Here is a 19,205-nt window from a genome sequence, read left to right as displayed (position 1 = left end):
AGCCTTGTACTCCTAATATGAATATAGAGAAAGTCAGTTTTGAACATAGTATACAGAAACACTTAGATATATTTCTTTTTGTTTAAATTTAAATTAATTGCTCTAAAAAATGTATGCATTGATGCCAAAGCGACTCCAAACTTGGGAGTTTCGCACATTTTTTTTAAGCATACCTCTCAGTGGTATTTTTATCACTATAAATCAATTATATTTTCAAGTGACCAGGATAATTAACAACTTTGACTCCAAAAATCTCTAGAATTAGAGAAAGAATTTACAAATTGGCAACATGGTATAGCCTTGCTTGGGCATATGTAGGTATACTCCAATGCCAAAATAATAGGCAATTTTTACTATTTCTTTATTTTCTTATATGTTCTGTGGTCTACAAGATTACTTCTTGATATGTCACCCTGTCTCAGTTTGCAACTCAGGTGTGTCAATACTTATCATATGCCTACAAATAGCAAATATTATTATTATTTTCCCATTTTAGTTTTTGCAATAAGTGGTGTTATAGTATTTCTGAAGTCAGTTGAACAAGTATAAAAACGCCTAGCAATAAAATTTAAAGAGTTTCATAGGTGTCCCTAAAAAAGTTTTCTACTAAAAATAAAAAATTATAATAATTTGTATATAATGTGTAGAAAATTTCATTTGTTCAACAACTTATTTTAATTATTTATGTCCTCAACAATTTTATTATATTGATGGTAAATTTTTGTTTTGTTCCATTTCAAAAGGTCTCCAAAATGCCATGTTAGTAAACAAAATATTCCTTTTATTTCTCCCTTTCGCAATTGTAATATCATTGATTAATAGAAAGTGCCTATAATAAATTAAAATTATCTAAATCACACCAAATTCCACATTGCTGTACTGCACTACTAGGCAATTTGTCAACCACTTGTCAACAACTGAGATTTATTGCCCAGTCGCTCAGTGCCGCTGTGTTATACACCATTTGCCTACGCGAGAATTCTTCAACTGGTCGTATACATTTTTACCACCTGCACGTTTAGTTCGACCAGATGTGTATGGGTATGGCTAAATAAATATGGGAACAAGTTTTTCAAATATTTCAGTGCTGAGTTACTGTGACCGAACCTGGTACACACTGCCAACCTCTTGATTCTTCAATGAGATGGGAAAGACTATACAAATGGAATTGGTGCAGGTGTTAGTCACCAATGGACGAACAGGGTAATTTTTAACAACCAACTTTGACAAATCAGGAATATTGTAAGATAAATTATGCCGGCTAAATGACTGGTCACTTAAAAATCGGTAACTTACTGGAGAATATGACCAGTCACTTTGGTAGACTATCAGCCATTTTGAAATTTCAAAAACTATTTCTTTAAATTGGTCTCAGTATAATGACGTGATATTAAAAATATAATTATTAGCAATAATTGCACAAAAGAAAAAAGCTGAATACATGTAATATGTAGTGGACAAAATGGCTAAAGCTCTCAGTGATATACAACTCTTCACTTGTCACCGTAACATTGTGATCTGAACCCCATTGATCTAATATGGTCGAATTAAAAAAGTGTAAAAATACTTCTGTTGGACACAATTAATCGGGGTAATTACGGAAATATGGAATAAGTGCACTATGTGCATACAAAAAGAAAGAATGGTGAATGTAGGACCTTGGCACAAAAGTTGAAGTTATAATAATACCACTTATATTTTTAGACGACGGCAGCTATTAGCTTCATTGGCAGTGATAGTGATAGCGATAGTAGAAATTAATTCTTTCACTAATGCTTATAAAGGTTGTTTCTAATATCTTATCAGTGGTGCATCTTATATTTTAGTCGTTTATACTTTTAGCAGTTTTGGTTTTTTGCTCATTTCGCATTGCCTTACTGTTATGGCACTATGTAAATAGACTTTCCGCAGGAGCCACTTGCCCAGTTAGTTAATTTTGCTGGCGGCAAAGTGCCATAAAAAAAAATAAGAAATAAATAAATAAAAAAAAGTGTAGGGGAGTGGTAGTAGGTCACAATTTCTGAATACATACTCATACTTTATAGTCCGGGAGCCAGCTGCAAAACCGTTGAGTTATTTTCTAGATAAAAAATTTGAGTTTACATGACAGAGAGTAACTGAGGACAGAAATGAGACTGAGCACTGACAGGTAGTGGAGGGGAGAGCGAAAATGTAGCATGTACGAGACGAGATATTAATAAAATATTTTTTCACAATTTACAACAGAATCTTATGAGAATGCAGATTTTTTTTGGTCTTTCCACTTAGAATCCGCAACAATTGACGAACAGTTTCCACCGCAACTTGTGTATAAATAGGAAACCGATATCTAAGGAACCGTATGACAGCTTGTAGAAATCGATTAGGTACTTGTAAGATACATAATTTATAATAATTCTCCTTCAAACTGCTTTTGTTGACTAACTTATCCTCCATATGCGTGATAGCGGCAACGCCGCGGTCTTGAGGGTAGCGTATTATTTGGAATTCGCAGGTGTCCAAACAAACAGAACGATCGAACGGGAGTCAGCGAACGCCGAGCCGAGCCGTTACCACCGAGATCTGGGTGATAACGGCCGAGTGCGCTAGCCAAGTGCAACGTTGCCAAATCTAAAGGCTTACTACTTTAGTAACTAGCGAATCTACAGATACTTTCGTTAGACTTTAGACATACCTCCGTACCCGATAAACCCCCTTTAATATGCATGGTAACAAATAGACGCTTTGTGTAGAATATTATTTAAAAAACTAATTCAATGAATATTCAGTTAAGACGCGAATCAGACCGATGCACAGTCATGAATATTCACATAATTACAAGGTTATGCAAAAATTTTGAGTAGCTAAAACGGGTTTAAATGATAGCATATTATGTGCTCAAATGAAAAAATTTCGTCAAATATCAGTACATGGGTAAAAAAAGTCCGTTCGTCGAGAGAAATATACAGGTAACTCCGTTGGTTGCAACGTAACATGAGGGATCTTTTGCTCGTATTTTGCAGGAAAAATTTTTTTATCAATCTAAAATGGGTTCAAGCGATAGTTTATTGCGTATACAAAGCAAAAAATATTGTCAGTTGGCAGTCGTCGGGGAAAAAAGTCCGTCAGTCGAGAGAAATATACAGGTAAATCTGCTGGCCGCAACGTAACATGAGGGATCTTTTGCTCGTATTTTGCAGGAAAAAATTTTTTATCGGTCAAAAATGGGTCCAAACGATAGTTTATTGTGTATACAAAGCAATAAACATTGTCAGCTGGCGGTTCATGGGTAAAAGAGTAGTCAGTTAATGCGAAAAACATATCATTCAATGTTCTCACGAGCGCGCTGCCGCAAGGGGTTTGATTGCCTCAGCTGACGATCTTATTACCAACAATTGGCCAGCTTACTATTTTTATGGCCCTATATGCACTATAAGTTGCAATATATTTCAATTTCAGTACATAAAAAATAATTTTCAATTATTTTTTCATCTCCCTGTTCCGACAGTCAGCAGACGTACTAATTACTATCAATGAGCCAGCTGACTGGCTTTAATCGACTAAACACAGCATCAAATGCCTTATACTTGAGTTTGGTCCATTAAAGATTACAAATTTTTTTTAATATCCATACGCGTTGGAGGGTAGGGTGGTACCTGCCATTACCGCTCTAGGAGTTTCATATCACTGCCTGACCTTAGTTGGGGTAAAAACTGTCATGTAAACTCAAATTTTTTATCTAGAAAATAACGAATTCTGCAGCTGGCTCCCGGACTATTAGTACAAATAAAAAAGTACCTATCTACCTGTTTCATATACCAAGGTGAATTTAATTTGTAAGAAAAATTAGTTTTTACCAATTAATAATTTTCAAACCCTCTAAAATGATGATAATCAGATTCTCTGCATGCTTTACCTACTATTTTGGCACTGGAGTATTAGATATATTTCATGATAATTCCAGTCAGAGATGTCTTTTAAAACGTACGTTTATAATATTTTGAATAATTAACATAACTTTGTGTTCGTTATTTTGGTCGATTAGGAATTATAATAGGAAAGAAGGAGGGCCCCTAAGGCCGATTTTTGACTGAAAAAATCTGAAAATTTTTTTTTAATACCTACTAGGAATACTGAATTATTTCCACCCTAAATGGACCAACCTCCTCACCCTCCTTTCCCCTTCCACTCGCTTAAATGCCAGGGAAACCATCACTTATTAGAGAAATCTTTAAAGAGCTTAGAAATGCGAAAGACATTCAATTCCTATGAAACTTACATATGAAGAGTTTTTTGAAATGTCTTAAAAATGCATGAATTTTTTGTAATGGGGTTTTTTGGGTCTATGATTACGAATCTGGACTTGAAATCACGAAATTCAAAATGGCGGATTCAATATGCCGGACAAAAAATTAAAATGTCTTTAAATTGCATGAATTTTTGTGTAGTTGGGTTTTTTGGGTCTCCAATTGCGAATCTGAAGGCAGAAATTCAAAATGACGTATTCCATATGGCGAACAAAAAAATTAAAAAGATCTTCATAATCCTGAAATATTTGCTTATAGAAACTTTCTTGGATCACTGATTGCAATTATGAATCCAGAATCACGAAATTCATAATGGCTAATCAAATATGCACAAACATGTACATATAATTATTGATTTTTTCTTTTTCATTTTATTCAATGTAAATGTGTGTCATCTCATTTAAGGGAGTGAAGAGAGAAAGTAGGGTGAGGGGTTGGTCCGTTTAGGGTGGAAGTGATTCAGTATTGCTAGTAGGTGCTAAAAAAAATTTTTCAGATTTTTTCTTAGGGCTTAGGGGCCCTCCTCCTTTGTCAATACGAGTTATGAAAGATATCTGTGAGGCAAGGAATAATGTAAATGTTTAATTCGAGTAAACTGTAACTACATTTCTTCTATTTTGTTAGATACTACATAAAATCATTTAAAAAATTATCTTTTTTGTCCTAACAGGTTGGAAAAGGGAGACGGTGATTAGGGGTTTGACGAAAAACGGTGGCATAAAAGGCGACGTTACTTACAATGCCCCTGACTCTGCGAACAAATTCAAACAAATGTCCGACGTCACTCAGGTAACGATAAAAATGTACACATTTTTTCATTTTAATTTACCGCCTCTAATTTCAGTATCTGGATTACCAAAAGAACAGCGAACTGTGCAGAGACAACTTCACTTTCAGCTGTCGAGTAATCCTGGGCGATTATCTGCAACCCGTACCCCCTGAAATGCAAACCGACGGTACCGAGTTTATATATCTCACCGAGGAGGATGTGAATCGAAGGTATGGGTAAACATTTGTTGAAAATTGTGTTTTATCTAACATTATTTCTGTAGGTTAGAGGAGCTGAGGGCAGCGATGAGGACGAGTCTGCCTGTCGAACAACGAATCGAAATGGCCAGGAAGCAGCAGGCTGCCAGGGCCGCCGCTAGGTTAGACAGGGAACAGGCGAGGCTGTTCAAGGAGATGGAGAGGACGGAGAGGCAGGAGCAGGCGAGACGTGAAAGGGAGGCCAAGACTCAGCAGATACTGGAGGTACGTGATGAATTTATTTATGTGACGGTGTTACTGATGTATTTTTGAAGGAGGTAAATACTGTTATTGTTTCTGGCTGTTGTATGTTTCACTTGCCAATTTTTTTTTTACTTGTTCTCGCAGTTATTTTTCTAAAGTCAAAGAGAGGTTAAAAAATGAAATCAAAAATTAATATCACGAAACTCTTAACTGTTTATTAGCAGTTCAAAACATTTATTTCAGAATTTTTTCATAGCATTTGCTATCTTTTGTTATAAATCATAGATATGAATTAATTTGTTCATGCAGAGTTGTACAAAAGTGTTGAGAGGACATGGTGACGTCAAAAGTTATAATTCCGATATTTTAAGTTGGAATTATATTAAACCCAAACAATAGGTCGAGATTACAGTAATATGGAAATGAAAAGTAAAGATTACCTTAATCTTTAAAAATAAAAAAATTGCTCTGACCCTTATTCCTATATAAAAAGTTGGGATTGCACTAATTCTCCCATAAAAAGTAGGATTACTACAATCCCAATAGAAAAAACTTTACTTGCACTATTTCCTACATAAGGAGTCAGGACTATACAGGGTGATTCAGAACTTATCCAAAAAAATTTTTGGATGTACAGGAGACTTACAAATACAATTTTGTAAAGAAAAAATCATAAAGGGCACTTCGGAAATGATTTAAAAATACACTTCTGCACGGCACTGGAAAGTGGTCTAGTGTAAAACCTGACCTAGCACAATGTGACTGGCATGGCACAAAGTATGATAAAAACCGACAAAAACTTTCGTAAGGAAAGAAATAAATAGAATTTTATAGCACCTATTTTATATCAGCAAATTTAACTACTTTTGCTGTTATTGTTATGATTAATTAATAAAATTAATTTGTGGTTTTAAATAATAAAATAAATTGACATACCTGATATTACAACAACTGTTCAAAATTTTGTCCACCAACGTGTAAACACAAATGTTGTCTTGCTTCACCATAAATTTAATTCGAGTTGCTATACACACCAGCTATTTTTGACACTAACTACTAAAAAAACTATTGTAAACACCATCACAGTAAACACTATCCCAAAGATGACGATTGTTAAACCGGATTTTAGTATTCGGAGTTGCTGAGGCCACGTGGCTCTCCACACGTATTGCGAATGACGCTAGAGACTACAGTTGTCCAGTTATGTAATGGTTGAATGTACTACAACTTCAATAATTTTTTTCTCGGAAACTATAAGGATTTTACAAAAAATTTATTTGTGAAACTGACACCATTTCTTACACCGCATCTATTCCCAAATTTTTTTGGATAAGTTGTGTATCACCCTGTATTTATTGTTTTTTTTTTTTAATTATATCACAGTGTAAATTGTCAACAACAACTTTGACAGAAATAAAAGCAACCTTAAATATTTGGAGAAAACAATTTATAGTACGAGATCCGACTGCGAGATTACTACGTTCATCTGTTTTTCAATCGAAATACAATTTTTATAAATAATTATGAATAGAGGAATATGTTTCTGCCGGGTTGCCTATCAAAATACGGTCGCAAGTATTTTTAATTAAAATTGAATTAATAAATTTTTTCCAAACAATTTCGTTCACTTGTTTTTAAGATAAATTATATATAATTCATTTCACAGAGAAGAAAGGTTGGTAAATGTAACATTTAAAAAAAAAAAGTCCGAACCGTCCGTGATTCAAACTGAGGACCTTCGGAATCGCTGTAGTGAGCTTTCAAATTGAGCTACGGTGGCCTACCGGTGGGTAAAGCTTTTACGGACTAATTGAAACTTTGGGTCTACGCAGATGTAAACAAATTAAGATTTATTGTTATAATATCGTCTCTAAAAGATCAGAACCGCCACGTAACGCCAAAATAACGGCTCACAGTGATCCGATCGGTCAGTAAAAAGCATCATTCAGGGCAACACATACTATTACCCCTAAAACACTAATCCTGTATAGATAAATCAGGATTAGCTTCATCCTGACTTTTCGTCTTTATATTATGCGACATCGACTTATAACTCAAGATTATATAAACCCTCTTTAAATTGTCGGGATTATACATTTTGACTACACTATGTCAGCGCTTTTATATAATTGTGTATTTATTAGTCGGTCTTTTTTTTGTTATTCACTCACTTTTTTTTATAAAACTTTTTCATATTTGATTTATGTTCCAATTAAATTTTTTCTTCTTTTAATCTTGCCAAAATTTCAAATCAAAATATTGAAGGATCAAATTTCTATTAATCTCACTTATTAAAATGAAGAGCAACAATCTTAAGATATTTTAATGAACTTTCAGGATAATAAGAAATTCATATTTAAAAAAAATATATCTAACTTGTAATTTTTCATTTTAACTGTGTTGTACCACCCAATGGTATAGAATATTTTATGGTTGATAATTAAAACAATCGGGGAAATTAAAAAATGGTTAATTTTCACAATTTTTGTCATTAAAAGCATGTTTTAGGCAGAGATTTATTTATTCTAAATACAGGGTGTTATAAAAAACCAGACACAATATCCCGGAATGATAACAAAAAAACTGTTTACATGTCACGGTTCAGTTTACGAGAAAATTTTATTTCAATTTTATAACATTTTGTTTTGTAATTTAAGTTATAGAGAAAAATGATGGAAACGTGGAGTAAAAAATTTTCAAATGACAAACCACGATTATTTTGTCGGCGGTATTTTGGCTAAACTTCTTATTAACAGTCAGTATATCGTGTTCCATTAAAAAATACATGTTTTATTAAAACTGAAAAACCGGAAGTAATAGAAAAGTGGCTTCTGCCACTGGAAAAAAAATTCTGTAGAAGATCTATTATTAAAAATTAAATAGTTTTGCAAATAAAATGACAGATTGAAATTAAAAATATATCTCTTAGATTTTTCTTGCAAATTGCATCTGTGACGTTAAACTACATTTTCTTGTCCTTGTTGGAAAATAAAGGAAGCCCCTAAAAGTGTCGGAAATTGGCCTGCCCTGTACAGGTGATTATGTGACTAAATATAAAAAAGAAATTCGTATGAACAAAGGTTCACAAATACTTTGTTTTTATTATACAGGGTGATAAAATTTTAGTTTGGTCATTTCCTGTACTATCTTATTGGTGGAATATTGTACCAGCCTGTATTGCATATTTAATACATTGTTTTAAAAATAAATTTTATATGAATATAAAATTATAATTTATGTTGTATACCCGCTAGGTGTACTGTTATAATGTGGAGGTATAGTATTACTTAGGAGAATAATAATAAAATTTTCTCACGTATTGGTATATTATTATCAGGGTAGAAAAAGGCTAGCATTCACCCTAGAACAGAAAATTCAAATAATATCTGAGATAGAAGGTGGAAAATTGAAATCGGACGTGTCTCGTGAACTCGGTTTGGCTAGTTCAACAGTAGCGACCATATGGAAGAACCGTGAAAGTATTATAAATGCTTATAACTTAGAGAGCGTTGAGCAAATGAGTTCGATAAATAATACGTTATATAATCCAAGCATTTCAGTGGTATGTCATGATGAATTTTTTAGACTTTTTTTTGAGAAAATTGGGACAGGGACTAACACAATGGCTTCGCTGATTTTGTGTATACAGGGTGTCCCACAAAGGGCGGTTGCTGGACCTTTTCGGTGTCATTGGAGTGAATGCATATTTTAGAAAATAATACTATCTTTTTTGTACTGTACCAGGTGTTCAAAAAGTTTGGAACCCCTACCTCTATCAGAAAATACTGCTCAAACAAAAAAATGATTAGGACAAAAGTCGCAGACACTTACGCTCAATCGTGAGCGACTGGAGCGCCCCGTTCCAATCGCACGCGAAAGCTTGTTAGTGTAAATGTATATAATCGCACGGTACTTAGACGTGTCAAATCCTGCATTATTTCGCCAGTTGTTTTCATGCGGAAATTTCACGTAGGGTAAAGTTTACTTCGATTTTCACACGGTCTTGTGGAGTTTACTCTTAAAAGGCGATAAGTACTTTTTAAAAATTTTTAATATAAACATAGCTACCTAGGATTCGCATATTTGTAAGCGTTTTTGTATTTTTTTATAGACTGCACGATATTGGTCAAGAGAAACATTTACAAATTTTATTGAGCTATATAAATCCTATCCATCTTTATGGAAGATTAAATCTAAAGAAAAAAAAAGGCCGCTTTTAATTTTATTTTTTTGTTTATAATTTGCTCCATTTCAGAACAAACCGTCTATAAAACTGTTGAAATTTTTAACACTCCACGAGCCACAACTATCGCACGAGAAACTTGACACTTTTCAATTTACACTAGCCGTGTTATCATGTCACATTTCACCGCGCAGGCAATACCGTGCGATTGGAGCGTGTCAATGTTTAACAACAAAGTTTTAGAACGCGACAGTCAGGATTGCGCAAAAATATGCGCGACTGGAACGGGGTGCTCCAGTCGCTCACGATTGAGCGTAAGTTTAAAGGTAGCTATTGGTGACTGATCATGACCTTCAAGGTCATTTAGAGCTCTACCTAAAAGTTTAAATGGAACCGTATATTTTTGCCCCCAAAAATGGAAACTTTTACGTTCAGATATGACCTTCAAGGTTAATAAATGACCCGATATTCTTGACTACGGAAATTGAGTGAGCGTAAAATCCAAAAATGACCTATACCATGTCTTTGACCTTGACCTAAAGGTAACTGTAACGTCAAACGTAAGCAAAGAACTTAAGTTTAATAATGCTCTTGCGAAAAAAGTGTAACGGGAAAAGTATATGCTCACTCAAAACCCTGCAACTTTTGTCCTAATCATTTTTTTGTTTGAGCAGTATTTTCTGAGATAGAGGTGGAGTTCCAAACTTTTTGAACACCCGGTATGTATTTCTCTTTAATAAATTTAATTGTCGCTGTGTATCTTAAAATGCTGTCATTCTTTGAATAATTGTTAATACGATATAGCCAACAGATGGATATCTAAGACAAGTTGTGTTTGAAAGATTTTTTGTTAGATTCTAATATTTTTTGAAATATTCATTTACATCTTATGGTACTGGAAAGTTCAGAATTGCCATTATGTGGCCACCACGTAAAAAGCGATTGATAAGATTCTATTTTTCTATGTAACACATGATGCCGATTAACTTAAGTAGTACTCTTGTATTTGAAATTGTTGAATGCTAGATATATCATCATTTTTCTTAATCACTCAATCATTAGATTTATTTCCTAACAGTATTGTCATTTATTTTTTTGCAGAACCATTTTGTTATATCGATTATTAGCTTTCGATAATCATTGCCTTTTGAAACTACTATGCCTTCACGAATTATCCATTTGCATGATTTTTAAATTAATTACCTTACAATTAATTGAAAATAATGCTTAAGCGCATGTCTTCTACATATAATTTTATTTAAATTGTTTCATAATTTTTCAATTTAACGGTTTATATCTCACATACAATTATTACTTTTCCAAACATAGAAGTTTTGTTTTTTTGGAAATTTTAAAGTCACCTCGAGATATAAATTGTTGAAGTATTTTATTGGTTATGTTTGTTGTTTTGCATGACAGGCTAAGAGAAAGCGACAGGAAGAGAACGAAAAGCAGAAACATGAGGATCAGCAACGTAAACAACAGGTATTGTTAATTACTTTATTTTTTTTATTTAAGAAAATTTCAGAATTTCATCGAATATACTGAACATTACAAAAAAAAACAAATATTGGCTATAATAGAAGTATTAAAAAAATATTTTTTCAAAATGAATTGTCCTAACATCTTGTTTTCAAGATACAAGATGTTAATTTTTTTTTCAAACGAATTTTTCAAATGTCTTAAAAGTATTGAAAATTTTAAACTTGATGTTTGAGAACTGTTAGTTCATCTAAAAATACTTTAAAGTTGAATTATTTTAGATTGTGATGGTCTGAGGTGTGCATATGAGTTTTATAAAATTTACAAAATTATAAAATATTTAAACATAAAAATATGTATCTTTTTTGGGGAATAATTTCAAGATTCATTAAATTATCACAATGGATACTACTTTTTCTCTAAAATTTAGGATTTAAATTAAATTTTGCAATAGTTGCATATTAGTAGAATCACGATCAATCGTGCACAAATTATTCAGTATGTGGCTAGGAACTTGTTTTCTGTTTTTTTTTTAAATACAGTGATACCTCTCTTAAGCGGATATTAGCGGTCAAACTATTTTTGTCTGCTCAAGAGAAGTTTCCGCCTAAAAGAGAGATGATTCGCATTTGTTTCGTCGTAGTTAATACACGAGCGTTTTCTATAACATGTACTTGTAGTAACATTAACACTTCTAAACATTTACCATAATTTCTCTTTGCAGCAAAAACTTTCAATATATTTATATTAATATTGCCTTCTACTAATGCAACATCAACATCTTCATTGTCAGACTATTAGTTTCCTACGATTTCCTTATTTGTAGTCATAGTTTGTGTTGCATTAAAGTCTTTTTGCACTTATAAATCATTGTCAAACAAAACAAAATCCTCTGGATCTACCAAGTCAGCATCCGTCTGTCTTACAAATCTAGAAAATGTGGCTATTTCTGACAACGGGAAGTTATCTTCTTCATCAAACTCTTCATCCTCGTCAACAACCGCGTTATGTTTAAAGCTGCATTTTCGGAAATAATTTTTAATTGTATCTTCACTCACTAGCTGCCATGTGAATTTATGAAGTAAGTCACATCCAAGATATTAATTGTTTTTCCCAATCGAGTAGCAGATTCTGCATTTTCCATGTTATTTATGATATGCTTCAAAATTCGACATCGGTAGGGCATTTTAAAGTTATGTCACTTGTGTCCAAGAGAGGATTGCTTCGTTTCTAGGAGTAAAATACGTGTCCGCGTCTTCTCAAAAAAGGGTCCGGTCAAGAGAGATATGCACTAACTGTTCGCCTACAGATGATAGAAAATTAGCAATACTAATGAAAGAAAGGAAAATAATAGATTCAAAATATTATTAAAAAATTATTACTAAAAATTAATACAATAACTCATGTTTGAAACTAGATAAAACTTAGAATCTACAATTCATGTATTTCTGAGTTAGGAATATAACTTAATTAAAAATATATTATTTATATTAGCTATTTATTGGATTTTGCACAAATGTCCAAAAATACATACTATTACTGGCTCAAATACGAGATAGTATACTGAGCAGTTATATACGAGGTTACGAACAATGCATATTTCTCACTTTATGGCATACATTCAATTTGAAAGTTTTACATTCATACATCCTGTATATTAATGATTTTGAGCAGCTAAAAAAGTAATTTTTGTAGAAAAGAGTAGGAGACTTTTTGTTTTAATAAAGTTGTTATAGCGTAAATTCACAATTCATATTTAACTGTCACAGGAACACTTATTTCATAAAAATTAATAAGCTAACAGCTTAGAAAAAGTATGCATGAGTAATCTTAATCAACCTAATTCCAATGTTGATTCCTTGTAAATGGTTGGTGAAAATAATTTCAAAATCATTAATTTTAACTCTGTATCATGAAAACGTTGGTTTATGTTACATTTTTCTGGAATGAATGAATATGCATTTGTTATTTCATTATCGATTACTTACATTGGTAAGTCTAAAATAACTTTTTTTTTCAGGAGAGAGAAATGAAAAGACAACAAGCGGCCATTCTAAAGGAACAGGTAAATACATAAACACCCCCATTTTGTTCTACAACATAATTGCTTCATTTCTTCCATGCCTCTGACCTATGTGTGTTTTTGTATCAAATCAGTAATTGTTTGCTTTGAATTCTCAGTGTTTGAGAACATACGAATTAAAATGCAATCTGTTTAAAAATCTCCTAGTTATTTTAGAACGCAGAAGTGTTGTTTGATATAATTGATAGATTTATTTGAATAAGAATATATCAAAAATCAACATATATTTTATTATGAAAATAAAAAAAGTTAATAAATATTTTGTTTTTTGACAAAACTGCAGAATAAATTAGACAATTCTCTAACCAAAAATAAGAAAATAAGTATGTATGAAATGTTTAATTTTTGAAATACGGAGTAATAAAATTTTATCATTATTATTACTATTGTTGTAGTTATTTTCATGTATTTTATACATTTTTTAAGATTCATTAAAATCCAGATACAACCTATTTAGTCTCCCAGAATTTTTTGTTGCAAAAATAATGAGTAAAGAAAACTTCCCGTTTTATCCTTTATCTTTTTTGAGTACATAGTTTTTTCCGTATTTTTAACTGTTTGTATGTTATTATGCTAAAACGTGATTAGGAGCATGGTCATATTTTTTGTATGGTTTCATTTAGTAAAATTGAATTTCGAAGTAATGCAACATCCTGTATATATCTGTAATTATTTGTATTTTGAAAAAAACACAATATTGGTAGAAGAATATATGTAATTTTTATATAAATAATTTAGTAGATAGAGAAGTGTGACTTTTTTAGAATGAATTAGAAAATATATTTGTTGTAGTTACGTTACAGTAAGGTGTTTAACATTTTCTATTTCTAAAATTATCAGTAAATGACAGTGATAATAAACAGTTTGCAGTTTTAATCAGTCCTTGACAAAATGTTTTTGTGTTGTGTTAATGTTACCGTAACCCGTAGCTTCTGTAAATACTGTCATGCTATTTTTCTCCGTAGATGTACATACAGGAGATCAGTAAACAACGAGAAATGCTCTACACTGTTGAGTTGGTATGGATTGCATTCTAATATGAGTCTTCCTTTATCATTCTTTGCACTTTTCTCTAACATGTGCTTTATTCTTGTCTTGTGACCAGATGTGGTTTTTTTGCTAAAACACAGAATTTGATTTAACCAAAATACACATTGCAGCATTTGATAACTTGCCAATTTGAAGTATTATCAATTTTTTTTTATATTAACATTGAGTGGATATATATTGGTGATGGCGCTTTATTAATTTTTTTTTAGTTTTTCGAGTAACCTCCATTTTAAGAAGTTTCAGCATGTTTTTCGTATGTTCCAAAAAAATATATTTTCTTTAATGAAATATCACTCTTCTACGTAGGAAAGGGAAAGGAGACGACAACACATGGCCCTAGTAAAAGCTTTAGAAAATCGAAGAAAACTAGAGGAACGAGAAAGAAAGAAGCAACAGCTCCTAGCTGAAAAACAGGCAAACAAAGAAAAGAAAATGGAACAAAGAAAAGTTGAGATGGAGATATTGACAGAATTAAGAAAACCTTGTGAGGATTTGGAGCTGGATCAGAAATCCTTACCAGAATTTCAAAGAATTTCCGGCCTTAAACTGTCAGGAAAAGCATTTTCCGACGTATTGATGGTTTTCGAGTTTCTACACAACTTTGGTGAGACGCTCGGCTTCGATATGGAATCCTTGCCAACCTTGGACTCTCTACAGCACGCTTTGATGCCAAATGAACACTCTTCCGAAGCAGAAGAGGAACTGTTTTCTGTGATGACCCACTTACTAGTCTGTGCGATCGAAGATCCAAGCATTCCAAATCCAGCTAGACATACGACAATTTTAGGACAAAGTCTGAGACAGGCTGATATAACTCACGCTAACTTATCTGAAATACTCCGAATATACCTATATGCAAATGCTACAGGCGAGGTCAAGGCTCTCACTGGTGTTCACTTCGAGAGGGATAGAGAAAAGAGAGTTGCCGACCACCATCAAAATGATAACGAGATGCAGCAAACTCAATCGGGCAAAAACGCCCAGTATTACGAGCTACTGCACAACAATCCCACTTACAAGCTCTCTGATTTACTTAAAGACAAGCCTTTTATGGCGCTGTCGCCAACTAATAAAGCCGAAATTCTTGCCTTTATATGCAACGAACTCTTACAGAATAAGGCAGTTATTAGACAAATTGAGAGCTCTCTAGAGAGTGTAGCGCATCAGAAAAAGGAAAAATGGCTTCTAGATACCAAAATTAGAAAGTGAGTACAATGTTTCTACATAACAAAACGTGCTTAAATTGGTGTACTTACTAATTTGGCTTTTCTTAATAACTTTGGTGTGTCACCGTCATAATGTCAAAATGTTAAATAAGTTCCACTTTATTTGTTTTTAGGTTAAAAATGCTGCACGGGAGGAAAGTAAGATCTGAGGCTATGGAGAAAGCTCAACCGAAAATGGATGGGGAAGAGTCTGCAGCGGACTCGCCTGCCTTGCACAAAGATGACCTATTAGATGACGAAGAAAACGAAATGAGTGAAAATGAGAGTGTAGGCACCCAACCGGAAGAGGTAAGTATTTAAAAACGGGGAATGATTAGTTTGTTACGCAGATTAATAATTTGCAGGAGGAAGATAACAAATTATCTGGAGAAGAGCTAGGAAAGAAACTAGAGAAGCTCGTTAAAACTTCCGAGATGCAGTTGCAGTCGCTGAACACAGCTATGCTCCAACTAAGGGCCACATGTTTTGGACAAGATAGATATTTCAGAAGGTACTGGTCTCTGCCAAAGGCGGGAGGTGTCTTCGTAGAAGCCATCGAATCAGCTGACCCAGACGAATTGGAAAATCAGTGCAGACTTGATACCTGCAATATGACGAATGCTGGTATCAAAAGTCTGTCAGATATTAACAATATCGTTGACAACGTTGAAAAAATTAACGATGCTAGTGTAGACAAGGAAGTTAGCAGCATAGTAGGAAATAATGAAGAAGACAATGGAAAAATCGGACTCAAATTAACCGATGACAATGAAAACGAACACAGGAAGACGCCAAACAGATTAAGTGTATTTGAGAACGGCGAAATTTTAGACAAAAACGAACGTAACTTAGTCGAGCTTAAGAAGAGCGTCGACGATATAGTACAAAATTTAGAAAGAAATCTAGAGCTGCAAAAAGATCAAAGAGTAAATGAATCTCAAGAAATCAGTGTCATGAACCATCTAAATGAGTCGATGATCAAGTCCGAGGAGGAAAATGAACCCCTCGCACATAAAAAATTCAATTTGTTCGAGCGACTTGGCCAGTGCATGGAACGAGAAAACAAATCAGAGGAGGACCTAAAGGCTGAGGTTAAGGCGGAAGTAAAAGAGGAACTCAAAAATGAAATACTCAATGAACTGAAGTCAGAAATAAAGACGGAAATGAAAACGGAACTGGACGAAGAAAATGAACATAAATGGTTCAGCATCTTAAATAAAGACGGAGCAACCTGCGATGGTGTCTACTTAACGGCGGGGAACAAGTGGGAAAATGGTGTCGGGGCTTGTACGAGGGACATAACAGAACTGAAAATACCAGTCTTCCCACCACCTGGTTCTAATTCTTCTACGACGTACCACAACACCTGTGATAGCCCCGCTCCTTTGCAAATGACAGCAGAGGAAAGCGCGCAACTGGAGCACATCAAAAAGCATGGGATGCCTCAGTCTTGCGACCGTAAAACGATACCGTTAGATAAACGATTCGGCTGGTGGAGAATCACAAGTATTGAACACTTGAAGGAAGTGTTGGAAAACCTGCACGTTCGAGGGGTGAGGGAGAGAGAACTAAAGAGAAACATGATAAGCATAATGCAGACCATGTACGAACGACAGGGCAAAATTTATATCGAAGAAGGAAATAAGGATTTGACCGATTTAAATTCTGAACAAATTGATGATATAAAGTATACGGATGGGAGTGCTCCAGCTCCGGACGAACCAGGCGCCTGGAGTATTTCCATCGCCCATAGGGTGGACTTGTTCTTGCTTGAACAGGTATGTTTAAATTTTTTGATTTTTTAAAGCAATTCACTAATTCTTTTTTTTGTAGATCGAAGCTCTGGAAGATAAAGTGGCCAGTGCCAGTATGCAAATAAAAGGTTGGAAAATACCTAGTAGGGATTTACCCGATATACCATACGGGCAAGTTGTGAACATAGTAAAAGAGAGACTGAGTTCTTTGGAGATGAACATTGAGAGACGGTATCTAAAACCTCCATTGGGCGTCAAGTAAGTTGTCTTAGAATAATTAATTCAAACTACAACCATTATCACCTAGATCGTAAAACAGATATGTCACTTGATAAAAATGTCTTTAAAAATGTCCGAATCCCATGCGACTGTGACTGTTAAGCAACCAAACTTACACTGGAGGCACCTTTGCTTTCCAAACAAAAATTTACTCCACGTTTTATGCACTCAAAAATGTGTTCAAGTTCATTTCATTTTACCTTCCATTGCTGCTTCCAGCTCTTCAAGTGCCTGGAGACGATTTTTAAATATTTTACTTTTGATATGGCAAAACAGATAAAAATCTAAAGGTGTGAGATCAGGACTTCGAGCAGGTCACAAACTTCTAGTATTCAATCTATCACCATAAAATTCCTGAAGATATCTTATAATTTTTGCTGCAGCATGTGTTGTGGCTTCATCTTCTTGAAAATACCCATGTTGCAGTTCATCGTCATGCATTAATTCCAAGGCTTATTATAAAATGTTCGGTATTGTTCTCAATTGATTACTTCTTGAAAAAAAATTGGGTTTAATATCCGACTTCTTGACACTGCTAACCAGATACCTATCTTCTGAGGATGTAACATTTCAATAAAATTATGCACATTTTTTGGAGCCCAAGTTTTATAATTCTGACTGTTTACATAACCAGATAAATACCTCATCGAAAGAAAATGTCAGGTGTAATAAATTATCATCATTTAAACATTCATTAAAACCACCGACAATATTGGTTGTGATCAGGGGGAAGTAACTCTTGCATAACAGAAACCTTATAGGAATGCATTTATGCATCTCCTTCTTTAATGTCTTATGACAAGTTCCAACTGATACACCTATGGACATTTTATCTATATAATAAATATGTATAATTATTTCTTGTAAATACACAAATCAATCAGCGTAAAACTGTACATTTTTATATACGTTGATAAAAGGAAATATGTTCTAAAGAAATAGTAATATTAAATTATTTAATTATTAATTATTCTTTAACTTTAGCTTTAGGAGGGCTCTAAAGCAAATAGCCAACCAGCAATACATTTTTATAGATTTTATTACAGTTTGTCTAAATATTAATTAATGCACAAATAACAGACTTTCTCCCATTTTAACACAGATTTTTTATAAAATGGCCTTAGTTTGAAACTCAAATTACTTTTTGGAGTATAGAAATTTGTAATTTACAATGCCGCTTGTTCAAAAGTGGCAAATTACAAATTTCTTTACAACAAAAAAGTAATTTGAGTTTCAAACCAACTCCATTTTATAGAAAATCTGCATTAGAATGGAGGAAAGTCTATTATTTGAGCATTAATTCATATTTAGACAAACTGTGAAATAAAATCTATAAAAATTTATTGCTGTTTGCCTATTTGCTTTAGAATCCTCTTGGGTTAATAAATTTACATAATTCAAACTATATTAATTTTATTGCAGTACCTGTTTGAGTAGATAACTGTAAAACAAGATTTTTATGACTTCTCACTATTCGTTGTCAACATTTTCTTTTAAAACAGATCAGCCTGTCAACTTGCCCTTGCAAATGCAATGTTTTTTTCCCTCATATCTTCTAATAAGGATTAATTTGTTGTTTTTTAACACATCATATACGATATTAGCATCAGGAAAGGCTTCAACAAATTGTTCCATGCAGGATTGCATAGAGTA

At 33.3% G+C, this 19,205-nt stretch overlaps 1 protein-coding gene across 7 annotated transcripts in view; it reads left to right on the top strand.

Annotated features, from left to right (window-relative positions):
* Positions 1 to 19,205, top strand: part of LOC108912667 (bromodomain adjacent to zinc finger domain protein 2B) — a 173,431-nt gene that overhangs the window by 138,002 nt on the left and 16,224 nt on the right. For 4 of the 7 annotated variants that reach the window (XM_018717975.1, XM_018717977.1, XM_018717973.1 and 1 more), the window contains 11 exons: positions 4,957 to 5,075; positions 5,131 to 5,285; positions 5,339 to 5,537; positions 8,854 to 9,078; positions 11,119 to 11,184; positions 13,202 to 13,246; positions 14,230 to 14,283; positions 14,621 to 15,519; positions 15,654 to 15,828; positions 15,885 to 17,297; positions 17,353 to 17,531. In XM_018717975.1, coding sequence (XP_018573491.1) covers positions 4,957 to 5,075; positions 5,131 to 5,285; positions 5,339 to 5,537; positions 8,854 to 9,078; positions 11,119 to 11,184; positions 13,202 to 13,246; positions 14,230 to 14,283; positions 14,621 to 15,519; positions 15,654 to 15,828; positions 15,885 to 17,297; positions 17,353 to 17,531 — 3,529 coding nt within the window. The remainder of the gene's footprint in view (positions 1 to 4,956; positions 5,076 to 5,130; positions 5,286 to 5,338; positions 5,538 to 8,853; positions 9,079 to 11,118; positions 11,185 to 13,201; positions 13,247 to 14,229; positions 14,284 to 14,620; positions 15,520 to 15,653; positions 15,829 to 15,884; positions 17,298 to 17,352; positions 17,532 to 19,205) is intronic. The other 3 variants (XM_018717979.1, XM_018717978.1, XM_018717976.1) reach the window with 2 other exon arrangements.

This window comes from Anoplophora glabripennis, unplaced genomic scaffold (assembly GCF_000390285.2).
Source record: "Anoplophora glabripennis isolate ALB-LARVAE unplaced genomic scaffold, Agla_2.0 scaffold664, whole genome shotgun sequence".
Lineage (NCBI taxonomy): Eukaryota > Metazoa > Arthropoda > Insecta > Coleoptera > Cerambycidae > Anoplophora > Anoplophora glabripennis.
Note: the sequence above shows the minus strand (reverse complement) of the source record. Positions and strands in the feature narration are given on the sequence as shown.